Source organism: Scomber scombrus, chromosome 8 (genome assembly GCF_963691925.1).
Source record: "Scomber scombrus chromosome 8, fScoSco1.1, whole genome shotgun sequence".
Lineage (NCBI taxonomy): Eukaryota > Metazoa > Chordata > Actinopteri > Scombriformes > Scombridae > Scomber > Scomber scombrus.
In genome coordinates, this window is record NC_084977.1 from 8,551,211 (window position 1) to 8,571,059 (window position 19,849).

Here is a 19,849-nt window from a genome sequence, read left to right on the forward strand (position 1 = left end):
CTAATAATAATCCTGGGTTACCAAAATGTATTATGAGTGTAACTCAACTTCTGTAGCAAAATATTGTTCAACGCGTTTTTACGTGCACGCGCAAATAGGTGTTGGTTACGGGCTCGTACCCACTGCAGTGCGTAGTGACGTAAGTGATCCGCCGCCTGTTGGTCTTTCACAGTTGGTGACGAGTATTATGAAAATGGCCTCGACCCTGCCCGTGAGCGAGAATACCCGAAGAAGATGACGATGTTGAGCTTTTTAAGTCAGTTGAACACAACATTGTCTTCATTGGACACGTAGGAAATAGTGAAACTAGGAAAAAGAAAGAGACTGTCGGCAAAGAAACGACTTTAAAAAAAAGAACAGACCGCCGCATATTTTCGTGGGGCTGAGGAACCACTATGGAGGATATCAACTCAAATATCAACGCCGACTTGGAGGTGCGGAAGCTTCAGGACTTGGTGAAGAAACTCGAACAGCAAAATGAACAGCTTAGGAGTAGGTCCACAATGCTGTCAGGGAACAACAGACCCCTAAGCGCCGGATACGACTCGTCGTCCCTGTCAGCGGGGATGAGTGCCGGGCTGGCCGGCTACCCTGGGGTGGGGTTCGGCGGCTTGTTGGAGAACAACCGCTGTCTGAGCCCCAGACTGTCTTATGACGGCATCAGCTTCAGGAGGGCGTATGAATGTGAGGGGGCATCGGCTGCCACCTCTATGCCGAGTATGAACTCACGTTATGCCGACACTACGGGAGGCTTTATGGACGAAGGGGAAACCTCAATCCTAGATGAAGTGGAAATCTTAGATCTCGAAGACATGGATTGTCTACACGAAGACGAGGACAGCTGGTGAGTGACAGGCTTGTCTTCAGGAGGTATCTTGTCTTTACAGCCATGTCTGTGTCACCGGTGCTGGCTGACAGCTTTTTATTGCCTGGGCACAGCTGCTCTACACATTAGCTACCACGACAAAACGCCTGGCATAAACAAGGCTGCCTGAAATCTGAAGTCATCTGTGCTGAAGGAGCCTCATTGTGGATCACTCTCTGAAGGATGTTGTTTGGCAAGTCGTGTGGGCGATGCCAAGCCACTTCTCTGGCTGCAGGATCATAATAGACACGCTCTGTGCCAAAATCTGAATCCATTATCTCACACCTTTTTTCTTACAGTTTGTGCATTTTGTCTCTGAGACTGCTCAGTAGGCCTCTGAGGCGCACACACAGGCTCTCTCAGCTGTCAGGACCCTGAAGTCCCTCATCATCTGTTGAACCATTTTGGTGTAGTGATGTGGCAGATTGCTTGGCTTGTCATGGCAGTAGTGGCAGTCGATCAGTGTGTGTGTGTGTGTGTGTGTGTGTGTGTGTGTGTGTGTGTGTGTGTGTGTGTGTGTGTGTGTGTGTGTGTGTGTGTGTGTGTGTGTGTGTGTGTGTGTGTGTGTGTGTGTGTGTGTTTAGCAAAAAATGAAAGTTGTTTTCCTGTTAGGCAGCAGCCATGTGGGAGAGGTAGCCATGGTTATAGTCTTCCTCTGAATTCCCCACAGCACACCAGTTGGCACACAGCTACAAGTGCACTGCAGCTCAGATGATGAGAGAGAGGCAAGAGATGTAAAACAGGGCTGTCATCTTCATCATTGTGGAGGAATTAAAGCTGTGTCAGTGTCAAAAAGCTGGTCGCGAGAATTGCTTTCACATGGATTACAATATATGGCTATTAAAAAATATGAAAGGGTTACACTGATCATCTTGTGAATAAGGATGACCATTTGGCAACATGTCAGGCTGTTTATTTAAAATCAGAATGATCCTGACAGCCCACATGTCCATCCACACTCCCTTATTCTTAATCCTCTCCCACTACATTGTGTTTGCATTATTTCCTCCCTGGTTTTTAGAGTAGGTGGCTTTGCATAGATATAATGTAGAAATATAATCCTCAAAGAAGAGTTGCATACTGAGATCTTTGTTACACAGTCTTTGTTACACAGTGATGTCATGCAGACATGAGTACTGTAGGTTTACAGAGAGTCAGGGACTAGTTATTTGTTAGGAGAATAGTTACTGACAAGACATGAATATAATGATGGGCCTTCCTCAGAAGACTGTCTTTGTTATCTGTCTTGTCAACAAGAGTTTTGTTTGATTGGCCTCCTTTATGGTAATATCACTGTAATAGGCCGTATTAGAGCACATCTCCCTCAAAGCATCTACTACATTAGGTTATGGGCCTAATGAGGGCTGAGATCGCTTGACGTTTTTTTTAAAAGGACTTAAATCACAAAAAATGTGGGTCATATTAGGCTGAGAGCCAGCTGGCTGCGTTGGACAGAGTCCGGCAGTCACTCAACAATTTGATATATGTGACAAAGTTAAAAGCTACAAAGAGTTCAGATTATCTTGTCCGAGTTGTAGGTGTGTTTGTTAAAAGATTTAAAGAAGGGTGTTGATTTTATATGCCCATTGAAACATTCCCACATGATTATAACATGATATGAAAACGATGGATGCTTCTAATCAGTGTCCATTTTTCTTCAAAGTAAAAACATGTCAACATTATTAATCTACCAATTGTACGTATAATCAGAATAAACCAGCAAATCTTTCCTTGGTTGCTTGCAGCAGCTTATCTGTGCCGGCCACTCAGCCTTTTTAACATCAGTTTACTACTTCCAGGCATTTGCTCACTCATGCCCAACAGAGCTAGTCTCATTATGCCCTGGCAGTTTGTCTGCCCTCTGGATCAGATTGATATCTGGGATTACCCCGTAGTGCCTAGCTCTCGCCAGCTCCTGTCATAGACTCCTGTAATCCCTGAATTAGCATCAGACTGGATTTAAAAACACTGCCCCGTTCCCGCAGCGCTCCTCCTATCAATAGATGCGTGTCGCACTACCGCCTGCCTGCATATGGACGAGGCACGTCGTTATTGTCTCGCAGCTGAGAGTTCATGTATGAAGCAAGAAGTGGCGGCGGGGCTGTGGATTTACTATGCGCCAGGGCCAGATGTGAATGACAGTCTTTGTGTTGACAAACAATGAAATAGTGCAGCCCCAGATTTCAGGCGTGTATTCCACTGTGCTGGGCTGCCTCTGCCTGTAATGTTTCTGCTTTCATCATGAAAGGCTTCCTCTATGGTTGCAACAGAGCTGACAGCTGCTGACTCGGATTTCTCTTCTTCCTCTCCTCTCCTCAAAAGGACGAGGATACACACACACATACTTGTATCACTTGCATACTGACAAACAGTATAGGGACGGCCAATTCAGTTAGTTTGTAGTCTTATTTTATACTTTGATGTGCTGCCGTCGGTAATAAGAGGGTGTGACAGTTTGAACCAATGCAGCTGACTCAGCATTGAACCCAATGACTTTTTCCCAATGATTTGGGCGACTGGCACTCATTCATCCTGCAGCAGGAGATTAAAGTTTCACCGTCCTCATTGTTGATGGTGATAACCGCAAGTCACTACTTTTTTTAGGTTTTTCAACTTGTGGCATTTTTAGCACCATGTTAAATAGAGCTGCACTGGATATTAGCTGATCACTGATATGTGGCTGTCTGTGTATATGCAGGCAAATATGTAACAAGGAATTGCTTATATATATTGCTTATATCGTTATTCAAATTTTGATATCACGATCTGGCAAAAATCCAGTTTCAGTAGGGCTATGATCTTAAATGATTGATAGGCACCAAGATTTCAAGTATTTAATCTTAAAGAAAACAAAGAGTAACTTTCAGTGTCAAAAAGGTTTTACTTGATCACATAATTTCTTCGTTTCATGTCAACCTTATTCTATCAATGTCACATCAGCACTCACCGATAAAACACTGTCCAAACAGTGGTTATCCTCTCCCATCTCATTTCCTGCTGTTGTCTCACATCACGTATGAGGTGTGATAGGTGTGCTGTGTTCTTCAGAGGTGGGAGATAATGGTGCATGTTTGTGTAATGAATGATTGCTTTTATAGCTTTAATAAATATGTCAATCGTGCGTGCGGTTTGTGTTTTTTCCAGGTTATATGAAGCCAAACTGAACAGTCCTCTGCAGAAAGCCTTGAGTCCTATCGTGTGGTGCCGCCAAGCTCTTGACCACCCCAGTCCTGATATGGAATCAGCCAAACGCTCCCTCATCCATAGACTGGACCTCACTATGTCAGGTAAGCAGTTCCGACACACATGAAGCATGGAGTCTCTACTTTGTAGCAGCAGCAGCAGCAGCAGTGGTGGTAGAAACTGTAACAACAACAACACGCTCAATTAATCCTGTGTAAAGGAGGTCAGAAGTCAGGTAGAGGTGCAATTGATGGGATTAACTGTGTGTGTTCAGTGACTCTCAAACAGGAAAAAATCCTTAATGAGGCAAAGACTGTGTGCTGTCTTTCACTATGCTGCTGTTAGTTTATCTATTTTTCAGATTACGTAATGTCAATCATAAGTGCTCGTCATCTTCATCACAAAATGAATCAATGAAACAATGTAATCTTCACGAGTACAAAGTGTGATATGTGTAGAATACCTGCCAGCGTATAGAAATGTAAAGAAACAGCAACGTAGTGGTTGTTCATAATATTATTAAGAATGTTAATTTATAGGAATGAGCCTCCATACAAAGTCTATTACAACTACTACACACAGCTACAGACTAAATACAGAAAGATGTACGAGTCATTATACTGTACATGCTCCCTTATTCAGTTCCTTTATTTTAAAGGGAAACTGAACTACTCACACGCACCTGTATGGCATAACTTTAAATGGCATACGCTGTTTTATGAGGAACTAGCAGACACAGATGAGCTGACGTTGTGTTATAAACAAATCAGCGTCACAACAGTTTCCGGATTCATTTCCAGTGGAGGTTAGAAGTTACTGAAGGTATCAGGGTGTCAGTAAGTTGCTGGAGGGGTTTTAATTATATGAGATGCTTTTTAGGGGAGTCTGCTAAAATAAATGGGAGGATCTTGTGTTTTTCTCGTTTGTTCCACCTTTGCAGCAAAAAAACATGAGGAATAATGGTTAATTCATGCTGTGTCGAGGGGCTCTCACAATGTGTATAGTTTTGTGCCATATGGTTGCACCAAGGTGCTCAAGGCGTACACAGTATTTATTTATTTAGATTTACATCTGTCAAAGTTTTTCCTCAGAAATACATAGTATATATGTTGCTACCAGCAGTCATAAATTGGTCAATGTTAATAAGTCATATGTAACACTAGAATGAATGTAACCTAAAAATACAAGTGTCAGACAGGATTTGAATTAATTTCACTTGTTTTTTACACTTACATCATGAACAGTATAAATCTTACATAAAACATTACTATATTCATTTCAGCTATAATATACATCCAGTTCCACCTCAGCTTTAGTCCGTTACACCTGTGCTACGTCTGTTTTCGGTGCTTTTGGCTGGCCCTAATTATAGTGAGTGAGGAGGACAGGGGGCTAAACTGAGAGGGGTCATTTCCATTTTGACTGCGGTATGCTCATGTGACAGTGAGATCATGTTGAGCAATAGGCTTCTGAAGGTTGTTCGCAGAGCTTTGACGTTGATCTTCTCAGCTCGGTCGTGTAAGAATCTGCGCGGTACCTGGACAGATGTCCGCCGCCTCGTCCAGAGAGGGGAAACTATAGAAGGAGGAAGTGTCATTATGTAATACCAGCTAAACTGAAATCTGTGGGAGAAGCATGGACAAGCACACTAAACCCCTACATATAACATATCTGTATGACCTTTTGATCTTTGACCTTTACCAAATGAAAGACCACACTTCGGAGAACACTGCCTGTTTTTTGCTCTTGGTCTCCGAATAGTATCTAAATGTGATGATAGGTATACTTTTACAGAGCTCAGAAAAAGTAGGAAGTGAAGTAACACTAGAAAATGTTGAGCTTAGGATACATTTGTTCTTCTCTCTTCCTTTTATTTCAATCTGGAAGCTGCTTTACGATGATTAACAGGGCTAATAATAGCTAATATTATGGGAATATGTATCAAATTAAATGTTAATAAAAGTATCTTCTGATTATTAACTGTGCATTGGTAGGCTATAAACTAACCCTGACCTATAAAACAAAGGCAAACTTGAAAAAAACAACTTTAAACAACAAACTTGATCATCTGAAAATAATGCATTGTAATTATGAATGAAACAATCATAAAATCAACACACTGGGCTGTAATCCTAGTTGTGCCCCGCTGCCCTGCTGTCCGCCTGGGCCACATGTCAAAAATAGTAAATTACATAACATCAGCTAACAGGCTCAAAGTTCATGTAGTTATGGTATTATAACAGTTTAGCCCAATCACAATCTGTTATTTACCTCAATCACAAAAGCATAAATCTAGCATAACAATAAAGTAACTAACATGTAAATAAATGATTGAAATAACATACAAATCAGGTGAAATGTCAATCAATCTAGCGCCAAATCACAAGTCATCTCAAGGCACTTTACACATAGAGGAGGTCTAAACCGTACTCTTCAGGTTTAATTTGATAGAGTCCCAACATTCCCACATGAGCAAGCACTTGGCGACAGTGGCAAGGAAAAACTAAATTTTAACGTGAAGAAACTTTCAACCATTCAGAACCAGGCTCAAAGTGGGCGGCCATCTGCCTCGACCGGTTGGGGTAGAGGAGAGAGAGGAAGAATAGGAATGTGCCTTTAAAACACATGAAACACCAGCTAATTAATAACATATCAAAATGCCAGTGCGTCCATCACCTTGATTGATAACCTGTGAAACTGAGATGGGAGATATGAAGGAGAGGTCTTCATCACTAAGCTACCTGCGTAGAATGATGTCATGACCCTTCCTTCTTTTATAGTTTCCTTGGTGCAAAGATAGTGAATTTTTATTGTGGCTGCTGAAATGAACTGCAGTGGATCCAGGCAGAACAGCTCTTTTCCCTCACAGATTAGAGAGGCGTCACCAACACAGAGAACAGACACACACAATCTGGTCTGTTCAGATCTGTTTTGGGACGTCTTCTTAAATGATGGCAAATCTAATTGGAATAGAAATGTGTAAAGCAGCTTTCACTGAAGCACATTTTCTTCACTCTATGATGAACAGCGTGGGTTGTTACCCTTGGCTGTGCTCATAGGTTTATGTCTAAGATTTAAGTAAATATTCCAAACTGCAAACACATCCTAAACGGCCTTCAGTGAACAAAGCAGACTATCTCTCTAGTGGATGACTAATACTACAAACAACTAGCCAGTGAAGCAAGCTCATTAGAAGCATAACGTCATCCTGCATGGGCCTGAAAATATCCCTCATGTCACTGATACCACCCACCGCACCCCTTCACTTCTTTCCTCAGTTGGCACTTGTGTTGTCATCAGTTCAACAAAGGCTTAAAAAAAAAAAACAACAACAACCCAAAAAACAGAACAACATTTTTTGTGGAGTCTTGTGATTCACAGAGCATGTGGTTAATAGACCTGCAGGTTCGTACACAACTTGGCAGACATTACTGTGTTTCAGAGGCTGTAGCAGGCTCAGTTTTAAGGTTAAAGTGAAGATGGGTATCATGTGAAACCTCCTTTAGTTCCAACCATGTCATGCTAGCTTGTCAGGAAGGGGGGTAAATAACATTCCAAAGTTAGGCTAAATTTTGGTGAGGGAAAAACTGGCATGCCCATTTTCAAAGGGGTCTGTTGACCTGTCACCTTAAGATATGTGAATGAAAATGGGTTCTAAGGGTACCCCAAGTATCCCCTTTACACATATACCCACTTTATACTAATCCCATGCAGCTGTGGGCTACAAATATTTAGTTTTTTGCATGCAGTTAAATGTTATTTCTGCCTATTATAGCAATGGTGTATTTGAATATTTATGCATTCTGGCGTCACTAAACAGTCTTGGAATTGAATGAATGAGGTAATACTGGAAAACTGAACCTCTTGTGGATTCAGTGAGCCTGATCGTCTTCATCGTCTGATAATGTTAGTTTTTCCTAGTAGCCATTTTATTGTGGTGAGACCATTTTTTGAAACTTGATCTCACTGTATAAAATGATCTATTGTGACTTCCAGGATAATCACAGCCTCCTGAAACTTTACAGCTGCAAATTACAGACTGTGAGCATTCAGAGGATGTTTGGCTTTCTTAGGTATACTGACAGTAACGGGGAATTTTTGAGCAATATCCAGAACAGAAGTGCTCGACATCCAATCATGGAAAAATGCAATTCTTACAGAAATCAAATACAAATCACAGCATGTTTTTTTCTGTGGTGTCCCTCAAGGTCTTGGAGTCTTAATGTGGTATTTTGGAGGGATTTTTAAACATTTTTATCAACCATTTGCAACCAAATGTATATAACAATGGCATCAACCCAAAAATTGAAACTTATGAGACATATTGAGCCTGGAAATGACCATCATGTACTTCCATCTTAATGTTATAAGCCCTTATACACTTATACATAAACTTTTTAAAATCTGAATCAGCACCAGCCAGAACAATGTTTATTATATATTTATAACTAGAAAAACTTGACACAATGTTGTTGAGCTGTATCTCAAATTCATCTTCAGGTTCAGTTTTCAGATGATCTCTATCACTTCCATGTGACATATACTGCTGACCTGCTATCTCACCCTAAAGAAGCCCCCCTTTATGGTGGGTCTTTAAGTGTTAAATCAAACATGAAGGTCAAGGCGTGAGTAAAGACTTGAACACTGAAATCCTTTTTCTGCACACAAAAAGACTTCAGCGTTACAGTCAGAGAGTGAAGGAGAGACTTGCCACAATCAGACACACCCTCATAACTCCCGGCTCCTCTCCTTCACACCTGGTCTCTAGGAGCAGCGTGGAAACCCTGTTGCCATGGTGTCACCAGAGTTTGTATCAGCAAAGGGATTTCAAGGTCCGATCTAATCTTCGACTATAATTGTGGCAGATTGAAGTCAGTCAAGTCTGTTCACGAGCACACACTTACAAAGCATCAGCATATTTTAAACATGACTTTTAGTTTGAGTTTAGTGTTTAGTGTTTGAGCCTTTTGTCAGTGCACGCCCTTTAAAAAAAAAATCATATCCCCAGACGCTGAGCCTCTGTTACGTAACTAACAACAGGGAGGAGACGTGTGTGTGAGAGAAAGTCGACTGAGTTAACTGGACTTGTCAGAAAAGCACGACTTTATTCATGTCAGACACCCAGAGATCTGATAAGAAGACAAAACACGTGTGTCCGGAGCCAAACAGTGAAAAGCCATTTTTTTTTCCATGACGCTGCTTTGACAGCTGTTCTGCAGTGTTGACCCAAGAGATCCTACCGCAGTGACACGGCTGACCTGGCCTATTTCTGCTCATAAAGCCTCCAACTTTCCTCCTACTGTAAACTTAGATCGCCACTTTCTCACATATCTCTGCCACTTTTATCCATTTTCTCCTCTGTGGTGTTTATCTCTCTCTTTTTTTTTACAAAAGCTTCTCTGTTTGCTCGTCTCTTGTGATGTGCTTCAAGCTCCCTTGTGGCATTTTTAAGGCCTTATTTTTTTTTTCATATCAAGTACACCACAGTGCCCCGCATTGTCTTTCATTTCCTCTTCAGCCTTTAAGCTCTCGAGGCTTTTCTATCAGAATGTTATGTGCTGCTGCCTTCATTTTTTTCCCCCTCTCCTGTGGAAACTGCCGGAAAGTTTCCGCTGCTGAAAAAGCCGTGGCCACGACGGAAAATGTTCTTGTACAATTTCACATCGCAGTAAAGCTAATCAGCATCAATCACGGTGGGAAGGAAAAGCGGTTCTTCTCTCTTTCTTTCTCTGCTCTCTCCTCTCGTTTTAGGACATGAGGATTTTTGAGGACACTCTATTTTAGTTGGTCCCTGTGCTGCAGATCCCTTTAGATTGTTCTGCCTCTCTTTCTAGTGACGACATACCGCCAGGGTTGCTGCGATAGGGCATGTCATCTAATCACTTCCAAACTGTTTAACAAAGAACCGCTGGCTGGGTTCCTAATGAACTGGGGCACTCCTCATGACTCTGTAGCTCAGAATGTTTAAAGACTCCTTTCAGACATGTTTTAAGACATATACGAATACTATCCTTGTGTCTGATGTTGATTTTCCACAAAAAAAAGTTCAACTACATCTTTAAAATTATAAAAATTACACCTTTTCCTTCTTCCCTCTTTAAAAAAACCAAGAATTCAGAGTGCAAATATTGTTCCTCATCATGTCTATAAGTTACATATCGGGCTGTAATTTGCTCCAAATTGGTCGTGATGTCATAAATCTTGCGGTTTAATGCAGATCGAAGGTGAGCGCAGAGGAACTTTCCACTTTCAGCAGATGAATGTGTCAAACTCTGAAGCGTTGTGTTGATCTTACTGATCCTGTACAGAAAACAAAGAGTCCATTAGCTGAAGAGTCCTACATGTTGAAGGGTTGTTGACATTCCGCAGCAGCTGAACCGTGTGGATGGCTGCGGAGTGGACATGATGGTATTTTCTAAATAATGCAGGACGATGGAGTGCAGAGCCCCGAGGAGAGGGGAGAAAATGGAAAGAGGAGGCAGCTGATCTTAAAAGGGCTCCTATCCAGACACCGCCCAGCTGTGTCAACACATCCAGTCAGAGAGAGAAAGAGAAAGAAAAGAAACACGGGGATGGATAAAACGAGTAACCATCCAAACTATCTCAGTGAGCGACAGCAGCCTGTCCGGGGTCTGATCTCATGACCGAGACCTGGAACCAATCTGCAGACTAGAAGCCCTTTGACCGCCGCCTCACAGAGAATCGCTTTGTGCTGTGTGCGTGTGGATTGAATGGCGTCTATTGTTACACTCTTCTCCCCGGCTGATGATGTAGGAGCTCTCTATTAGGCCCGCACTCACCATACGCTTCAAGAGACTTGAGCAGACTGCTAGCAACACTGCAGAGCTTTCATAAAAGGTGCCGGCTCTGAGCAGACACTGCTGGTGTTGTAGTATAAATGCCGGGGTGACCAGCAGGCTTCGTCAGGGGTTATTTAACAGTCCCAGTGTGTTAACATACTGGACCAGCGCAACAATGAATGTTAAGTGTTCGGTTGATTCTTTCTTCGTCCTCTCATCTTCTACCACTGACACTGTGCTGTATGCCTAATTCTACTAACTGGCCATGTACACAATTATTATTGGTTGAGTACTTAATGGGGCGGATGTGGCTCAGGAGGTAGAGCGGTCGTCCACCAATTGGAAGACTCGTGGTTTGATTCCCAGCTCCTCCAGTACACATGTCGATGTGTCCTCGGGCAAGATACTGAACCCCAAATTACTCCTGATGGCTGCACCAACAGTGTGTGAATGGGTGAATGTGACTTGTAGGGTAAATGTGCTTTGAGTGGAAAAGCTCTACATAAGTACAGTCCATGTAATATTGATTAGCTGTTTGTTTTTTTAAATGTGAAGAAGTTTTGTGTGTGACATTTCTTCAACACTGATGTGACAAATAAGACGTAAAATAAGCTGTTCAGCACTTGTTCAAAGCAGAAACTGACTTCATCTCAGCTTATCTTAGTCGGCATCTAACTCCTTTTGTGTAAAGGTGTGGTTGATGAACTTCAGCCTCTGTAAAGGTCTTTTGTTTGTTTAAAGTAGAACAACGTCAGAGTGACACTGCAGTAAAAACCTGGACATGTGACCAGGAAGGACTTTTCCCTCTTTTAAGACATAAAAAACTTTATTTTAAAACTAAATCTGTGATGTTTTTGATCTTTTCTGTGTTTCTCATGTTCTGTTCTGTGTCTCTACAGCCAACAAGCGCAGGAGTCTGTATGGAAGCCCCTACAACCACCAGCTGGGTTATGGAAGTCCTTACAGCATGGACGCAGCCAACAGCCCTTACAGCAGCGGCTTTAACTCCCCCTCCTCGACCCCCAGCAGAGTGCCCATCGTCAGACAGCAGCTCATGCCGGGGAACGCAGGTACAGGATTTTCTGTGTAGCTCACCAGCAGTTACAGAGTATCTGCTGCTGCTGCTGCTGTCGGACGTGTTTATTAAAGTGTTCCCATGTGATTTTCTCTGCAGCACACCAGCGTAACACAGCGGCAGAGAGGAATCCTCCAGCGGTGAGCCCGCAGTCATCAGTGGACAGTGAGCTGAGCACCTCAGAAATGGACGAGGACTCAGTTGGCTCCTCGAATACCTACAAACTCAATGATGTCACTGATGTCCAGATACTGGCGCGCATGCAGGAAGAGAGTATGTACCTTTAGTGGCGTCGCCTCCTGTGATGTTCAGTTTTCTGTCATGAAACGGTTTCATTTTGAGCGTGTGTGTGTGTGTTCAGGTTTGAGACAGGACTACGCTGCCACAGCGTCCAGACGGAGCTCGGGTTCTTCCTGCCACTCGCTGAGACGCAGCACCTTCAGCGACCAGGAGTTGGACGCGCACAGCCTGGAGGACGACGAGGAGGCGGTGCACCCAGCCTTCCACCTGCCTTCCAACCGTTTCAGCCCCTCCCCTCGCCACTCCCCGCGCGCCTCCCCCAGGAACTCGCCCCGCTCACGCTCCCCGGCCCGCTCCATCGATTACAGCCACAGCCGCGGCTCTCCTCAACCCATAATCAGCCGCCTGCAGCAGCCGCGCCACTCGCTGCAGGGCCACGGGCACGACCTGCAGACCAACGTGGTGAAAAACGAAGGTGCTGGACGTCAACGGTTTATTGTCTGATTCTGACCTCTCTCTCTCTTTTTTTTTCCTTTGCCGAAGCTTGTTCTCTTCTGCTGTGTTACAGAAAAGCTGCGCCGTAGTCTTCCCAACCTCACACGCTCCTCAGGGGCGACGGCCCAGGTCCAGGAGCCTGTCAAGAACAGCCGCAGCTGTGAGTCTAACCTGCAAGTGCCAAACGGCGGTTCTCCCCGACACCAGAACCAGTCTGCTAGTGAGTATTGGGGGGGAACAATGATGAGTGCAAAAAAAAAGTTATTTGTTAAGATTTCGCTGCAGTAGCTTACCAGACTCTTGATTGTCATGTTCATAATTGATACCACTGTCCTGTTTTTATAACTATATATTAATATTGCTTTTCCTCTCTAAGTATTGCTCAACATTGAACAGGCTGTGTAATCTCTCGGTAGTCATTGTGCGAGTGGGAATTCTGTTAATCCTTCTGGCTGCACCTACAGTTTCAGGGCTGCGTTACTTTGGTGACTGGTGATACTCTTTTTTTCGACTGTGATCATTTTCAGTTGTTGATATCTTTTATTCACACGCATCCTTCCTCTTATCGTCTCGGCATAACTTTCACTTCAAAGACACGCGCACGCTCATCCTGAAGAATTAAAGCATGGCGCCAGCAACACTGAGAAATACAGAGCGACTCCTGGTCATCGCTCACACTAACATCGTCGTGCAGTTTGCGTCCAAAGGTTTTTAAATGTTGTTTAAGAGCTTAGGATTCCCAGACTCTGTGAGTTAAACCTATCCATTTGATGTAATCCTGTAATGGGAGATAAAGGTAATGGTCCTTAATCCAGAAAGGGTAATCCCGCTCTGATACTGGAGGCAGAAACAGCTGGGGTCGAAGGTCAGGTTTCAGCTGGATCAAAATGCGTAGTGACTGCCTTTAACCAGTCTTAACCAGTCCTCTGAAGGACAGCGTGCTCCTGTGGCCTGAACCTCTGGAACCTTTTTTTAAACATTAGAGCAGATATTTGTTTTTCAGCTGACTCTACCTGACTTTTATTCTTATACTTCATCTTAAGAATATGTTTAAATGATCGTTTTCTTTCAAGTATGTATTTTTCTACTTGAGCTTTGACTGTCGGGGCATGTGAGACACCTACATTCCTCCTTTCTCACTGACTCGTCTTCACTGTAAAGCATGTGTAACCTCAACCAGCCTCCCTCTGCCTCTCTGTGCTGAGACTGGTTGATTTGGCTGTTAAACCTCACGGTGGCACTGACACTTCTCTCTGGTGGCCTGCTGCTGCTCCTCCGTCTGAATGAAGCTACCTTTTGAATGTTTGACAGTAGAGCCCTCTAGTGGCCCCTGACTGCACCGCACTCCTTGAATACCTCTGCAGCCCCTTCTTCCTTCTAGTGGGGCTGTGAAAACTGAAGGAGAATGAACTCTGACTCCCGGTGCTGAAATGTCCTGTTTTCCAGCAGCAGCACCTTCACTCCCGAGATACTCCACTCCTTCTCGCTCCTCCCCGAAACCCAAACAGCACCTCCAAAGTCCAACTGCCCTGCGAGGTAACGGCCTGCTCCTAAAACCAGCTGGAGGCTGGGGGACTGATCTCACTCACATACATTATACTCACTTTATGCTATACTTTAAACAGCCTGTGTACTGAAGGTATCGACTACTGGTGCACACCAAGTGTAAATGATTAAATATGTATGCTCTGTGGAGCTGAAATGGATCTGAGGAAGGAGGGAAAACTCTGAGTCCAGTTTTAGTCTACATTTCTATTGCTTCTGTTCTCTTTGTGAAATGCTGAAAGTCTGTTTGGTAGCTCCGGAATAGAAAGAGGCAGGCAGAGCAGGGTGGTTGTTGGCAGAGATGAGCTTGACTTTATAACTCCTACTCTATTTTAAAGAGATCGTCTTCAGGATTGCGTCATGCTGTTTCTGCCAAAGATCAAACTATTGATCATATAGACTCATTAACGACTAAGTGGTGACTCACTGCTGTTGCTGGTCCATCGCTGAGGGTTCTCATCGCTGCCACTCACAACTGGATCATCTACCTGGCTTCATGAAAAGAAAAATGTCATTCATCTGTTCATCCTTAACCACCACCTTCACCTATAGTTTTTTTTTTTTTAATCATGAACTAATTTTTTTTTTAATACCGTACATTCATACTATCTTCACTGTCAGAATCAGAAACAGGTTAAGTGCCAAGTAGGTTTGCACATATAAGGTATTAGCTTCTGTGTTGTGGTGCATAACAGTTGAATATACACAAATATACACATTTACAGTAGCAGAAATATGTAAAATATATTCTAATTGAAAAGAGCTGTTACAAGATTGATGTTTAAAATGAAATGAGATGTACAATGGACCAGGACAAAGTAGCTGATGATTATATGTGTACATTAAGTGCAAATTTAGAATTTTCATTTCAGTTTTCACAGAACTGAGCGTTGCCTTGACATCCGTCACTTGTGCAAAAATGCTGCTTCACTGTGAGTTAGTGGTGACACTTTTTTTTTTTTTACCTGACATGAAAACAAGCTGGTCTGTGTTCTCTGGCAAATAAAGTGGTCAAATGTGACAATCAGCAGTCAGTTTTAGTGCAGAGGAATGAGCAGTTTACAGTGCGTGGGCACAATACATGAAAATGTTTTGCTCTAAAATAATATGTCCCATAAGAGTTATTGAAGACTATGTTACATGTGTGGCAGCAGGATGTCACTCAGCACACTGTTGCCTCCTCCACCGTCACGTCACTCTCTGCACATAACCTCGAGGTCACTTGCTATTTCAGGCAAGTTGATTATGAAACGCACTTGGCACATGGCAAGTACGATTTTTTTTTTTCCCCCACTCATGTAGCTTAAGAGCCATGTTAATGATGTGACAGTTTGTTAAGAAAACAAACGGCACACTGAAGCCCGTCCTCAGCACCTTCCTCCCTGCACTGAATTAAGGCCTGTCTCTGTTGTCTTCATCTTTGTCTAGTCCCACTCTCCTGTTGCTTTGGAGAAGAAGGTGATTTCAGTGAGTATTCACTGAGGGTTTCCATTTTTTATTTTTTTATTTTAAATATTGTGATTGTGGTTCCACACCGTGGTTGTATCGATGTTGTGCTTCTGGTTTGCCCTAGTAGATAGTGTGTGTATGTGTGTATCACCTCATTCTATCAGCACATCTTAGTGGGCAGCTGTGGCTAGTCGGCCTTTTCTCTTCATTTTATTCATGTTTTTTAGTCTAGTTTATTTTCCAGTTTCTAAACTTACATCATAATGTGGTTTGACTTTGTTTATGATGGATGTGGATAGTAAAGACACATTAGTTGTTTAGTTTGTGTATTAGTTGTGTATATTTATATCTACCTCACACCATCGTGCTCTTGATCATAACTTCATTGTTAGACCACTGATAAACTGAAAACCTCTAAAAAGGTGTTTATCATCATCTATAAAGACTGTTAAACATAATCCAGTTGTACCCGACTCTATTCCTGCTCTGCCTGTCGACAGTTCCCTCTCCCAGTAAGCTGCGAACTCCAGCCACCCCCTCCCCGCTGGCTTTGAGGCAGCCGGTAAAGGCCACATCCAACCCCGGTTCTGCCACTTCCACCCCTACCCGCTCCCTGGGTCCTCCACGCAGCGGCCTGCCCCGCCCCAGTGCTTCTGCGGGAGGAGGAGGAGGGATTCCTCTGCCCCGCAGCAAACTGGCCCAACCTGTGCGCAGGTACGGACAACCTCCCCTTCATCACATGACTCATGAGTCTTCTGTGACTAAATATTTAACCTCGAATCTGTTTTCTTTTTAGATCGTTGCCTGCACCTCGGACCTACGGCGGCGCAGGCGACAACTGGAGAGAAGGTTGTTACTGAGTTGGGCCAGCAGGGGGCACTCAAGTCAAACTATCAACACAAGGAGGCAGACATTATTACAACATGGCACTTTATCTACCTAGATAACTTTAACAGTGAAGAGAGTGAGTGAAAGACTGTTCCAAAAATATATCAAAGTTCAGAATTCAAAAGAGGGGAAAAAGGCGTCCACATGGTGGTAAAGAGGACTTCCCATCGTGTTTCTCTGTGGGGATTGGCTCTGGAGGGGTCAGGCATGCAGACAGCCCAATAAATGCCAAAGAAACCAGCCCGACTCCAGCTCCGCCAGCAGAGGACACATCACCTGCCTTCAGTTTGACTGCAATCATCTGTCAGTCCGGACGCTCTGACAGTCCGTATCACTACATTGTCCGGCTTTCTTCCCCCCCCCCCCCCCCCCCCCCCCTTTATTCTTCTTTTTCCTCACCGCCCTCAGGCTGAAATGTTTCCACGCATTTCCTCTCTTTCCGCTCTGTGTTCAACAGATGTTGGCAAGCGATCTCTATGATGATGCTGTGCAGGTGAAAAAATGTCCCGTAACGTTCGAGAATTGTTGATGTCTTGCAACAGTGAAAGCACCTCTGTGTGGGTATGACGTTTAAGAATCTTTCCTCTTGTAAAATCAGCCAGAATGTATGCACAAGTTTGTTTTTTTGCAAATTATTTATTCAAATTATTTAAGAAAAAAGTGTATGTCCAAAACATCCATATCAGTATTTTGTTTGAAGATTTCAAAATTGTTAAAAAAAATGTACGTTTTTTGAACCTCAACTTCAAGCTAACTCTCCAAAGCCTTTTTTTTTTGTTTGTTAGTTTTTTTGTTTTCAAAGTGTCAAATCAGGATTCATAGGGACACCTCGGCCAAAGCCTGTCCTGACTTGGACCACAGTTTGCCAATTCTTAAGTGCTTTGATTGGTCAGTTTCAGTTCAGTTTGACATAAAGGAAGAGTTAAATCTGCTGTCTGAAACAAACTTATCGATTGAGAAAGAAACCTGAGCTCAAAATACTATATTTTATCCTCGTTCAACCCTTTCAGCCAATGAGAAAAAGAACATTTTGATGTGGTTCGTTTAAATTTATCAGTGTATATCATTCATGCCATGAAACGAAAACAAAAAAAGAAAAAGTATCTCGACTCGGAAGATAAGTTGAATACGTTTTGGCTGGCTTTTACCGCTTGTGCTATGAGAATGAATCAAAGGTGTGCCAGTGTTAGGGAAGGTGTTCTGGTAATCGGTGTGGTGGGTTATTAAACTAGTGCCTATAATTTTAAGTTTCACTTGAGTTTGAACATCATGTTTTTGTTTGTTCGTTTATCATTTGGTGCCAATTTCTGGTTTTGCCAATTTTATTTGCAATTTTTTTGCATCTCTGCTTGATTGATTTTTTGCCTGCCTGTTTGTTTGTTTTTTGTAACTGAATCTATACATTTATAATTGCTTTAAAAAAAAGTTTAATATGCGCCTTCATATTTATAACTAATTACTCATTCTGTAAATTAAACTATTTATTGAAAAGAGAGGTGCCTCTGTCAAAGCTCAGACTCAGTGGGAAGCTGGAGAGAATGTTGCAAAAAGACATACCACACCTTTTGTGTGAAAGTTTTTGTTATTTTTTTTATATCCACAAACATGACATTCAGTTTCCCTGTGTAAAGTCACATTTCAAATAAAAGCTGAAAAATTCATTCTCTCTTGTTGCACTTCTTTTTATTCTCTGTTAATTTAAGAGCATAGACGAGTGTTTTTTATTTTTATTGTGGGACAACAATGGCCATAAAGTACATGATGTACTGTGCAGTGAGCAAAAAACAAAGCTTTAATAAAACTGCAGGTTGAGATTTGTATGAGTGCATAACCCTGATTTTATGGTTAGTGTGCTCAGACTGCACCCTCAACATTTCTTCAGCTGTGCCTTTCCTGATTCTAAACACTTGAAAACATGAAATGGTCGTTGCTTCAGTATTTTTAGACCTGCAACAACTAGTCGATGATTGGATTTATCGATTGACAGGAAATTAATCTGCAACTATTTTGATGACCATATAAGAGTTTCACTAGTTTTTTAAAGGAAAAAAAGTCAAATGTTTGCTGGTTGAAGCTTATCTGTGTTGTACCAAAATGTCTTTAGATTTTGGACTACTGCTCAAACAAAACAAGACTCTTAAAGACATTCCCATCATGTATGTATTTTATAGATAAAACAATTATTAATTTGATTTAGTAAATATTCTACAGATTGATTGATAATGAAAATAATTGTTAGTTGCAGCCCTGACCATTTACTTAAAAGGACGCATCCAAATCTTATTGTTAAGGTCAACTCCAGTATTTTTCAGTGATGATGTCTGTGGACAAATGTCAATGCTGGGAAGTAGTCTAGTATCACTTAAAAGGTGGAGTCTGATGTATGTCACTTCCAACTCAGATCCAAAGTGTTTTACTTTCTTTATTGGAGTTTGCATGCAAGAGACTCACACTGCTAAACACTGAGTGAGAAAAACATTAAAAGAGACTCAGCAAATGAAGCCCTGCTGCTCACTCAAATCTAAAGATCTTCTAATGTGAATCAGAAACATAAAATACACTCAACATTATATCCTTTCAAACCATGTAGGTTGACATCTGTGCACTTTTTGTCTATAAATTAGACTAATTGTGAATGTATTAGTCTAATATCTGTTTAGATTACTCTACATGGAAACTTTTGCCTGCCATTCCTTCACTTATATGGATATTTTTAAAATGAAAATAAATGAATTGGATTTTTAATAACAACATGCATGTTGAATAGAATTACCAAATGTGATTACTTTTTTACAGGGTGTGTTATAACTCATTTAATGGAGCATCACCTAAGACACTGTTTTGCCATCTTGTGCAGTAACAGTGACAGGTGGGCTGCTTCTAAAGGGAAAGAGACGCATTAGACATCCTGTACACATATAATTCCTGCATTACGTACCTGGAGTCACCCGTTGGTTGATGGGGGACATGGTGCGTCTCCGGGAAGAGGAGGAGACTGATGACAGTCTGAGTCACTGACTAGCACAAACTGTCCCGTCCCATTCCAGCCTCAGTGCCCTCAAGATATCTGACGTCAGTGCATTCATTTTCTCTGGATGCTCAGCCTCCTCTGTGTGAGATATCCTGGTGTTCGCCTCGCAGGATCATATTCTGAGCTGCAGACACACACACACACACACACACACACACACACACACACACACACACACACACACACACACACACACACACACACACACACACACACACACACACACACACACACACACACACACACAGGGTATATGTGGTCAAGTCCAACCACAAACA

At 42.5% G+C, this 19,849-nt stretch overlaps 1 protein-coding gene across 2 annotated transcripts; it reads left to right on the top strand.

The window, feature by feature from the left end:
• Positions 1–203: 203 nt before the first annotated feature.
• On the top strand, positions 204–18,201 carry slain2 (SLAIN motif family, member 2). 2 transcript variants are annotated; one of them, XM_062424096.1, is made up of 9 exons: positions 204–844; positions 4,010–4,152; positions 11,748–11,918; positions 12,023–12,196; positions 12,285–12,638; positions 12,732–12,878; positions 14,105–14,194; positions 16,153–16,366; positions 16,449–18,201. In XM_062424096.1, exons 1-9 carry the CDS (start codon positions 396–398, stop codon positions 16,510–16,512), a joined length of 1,806 nt encoding a protein of 601 aa, XP_062280080.1. In that variant the 5' UTR covers positions 204–395; the 3' UTR covers positions 16,513–18,201. The 2 variants fall into 2 exon arrangements, with proteins under 2 accessions (XP_062280080.1, XP_062280082.1); XM_062424098.1 differs by lacking the exon at positions 14,105–14,194.
• The last annotated feature ends 1,648 nt before the right edge of the window (positions 18,202–19,849 follow it).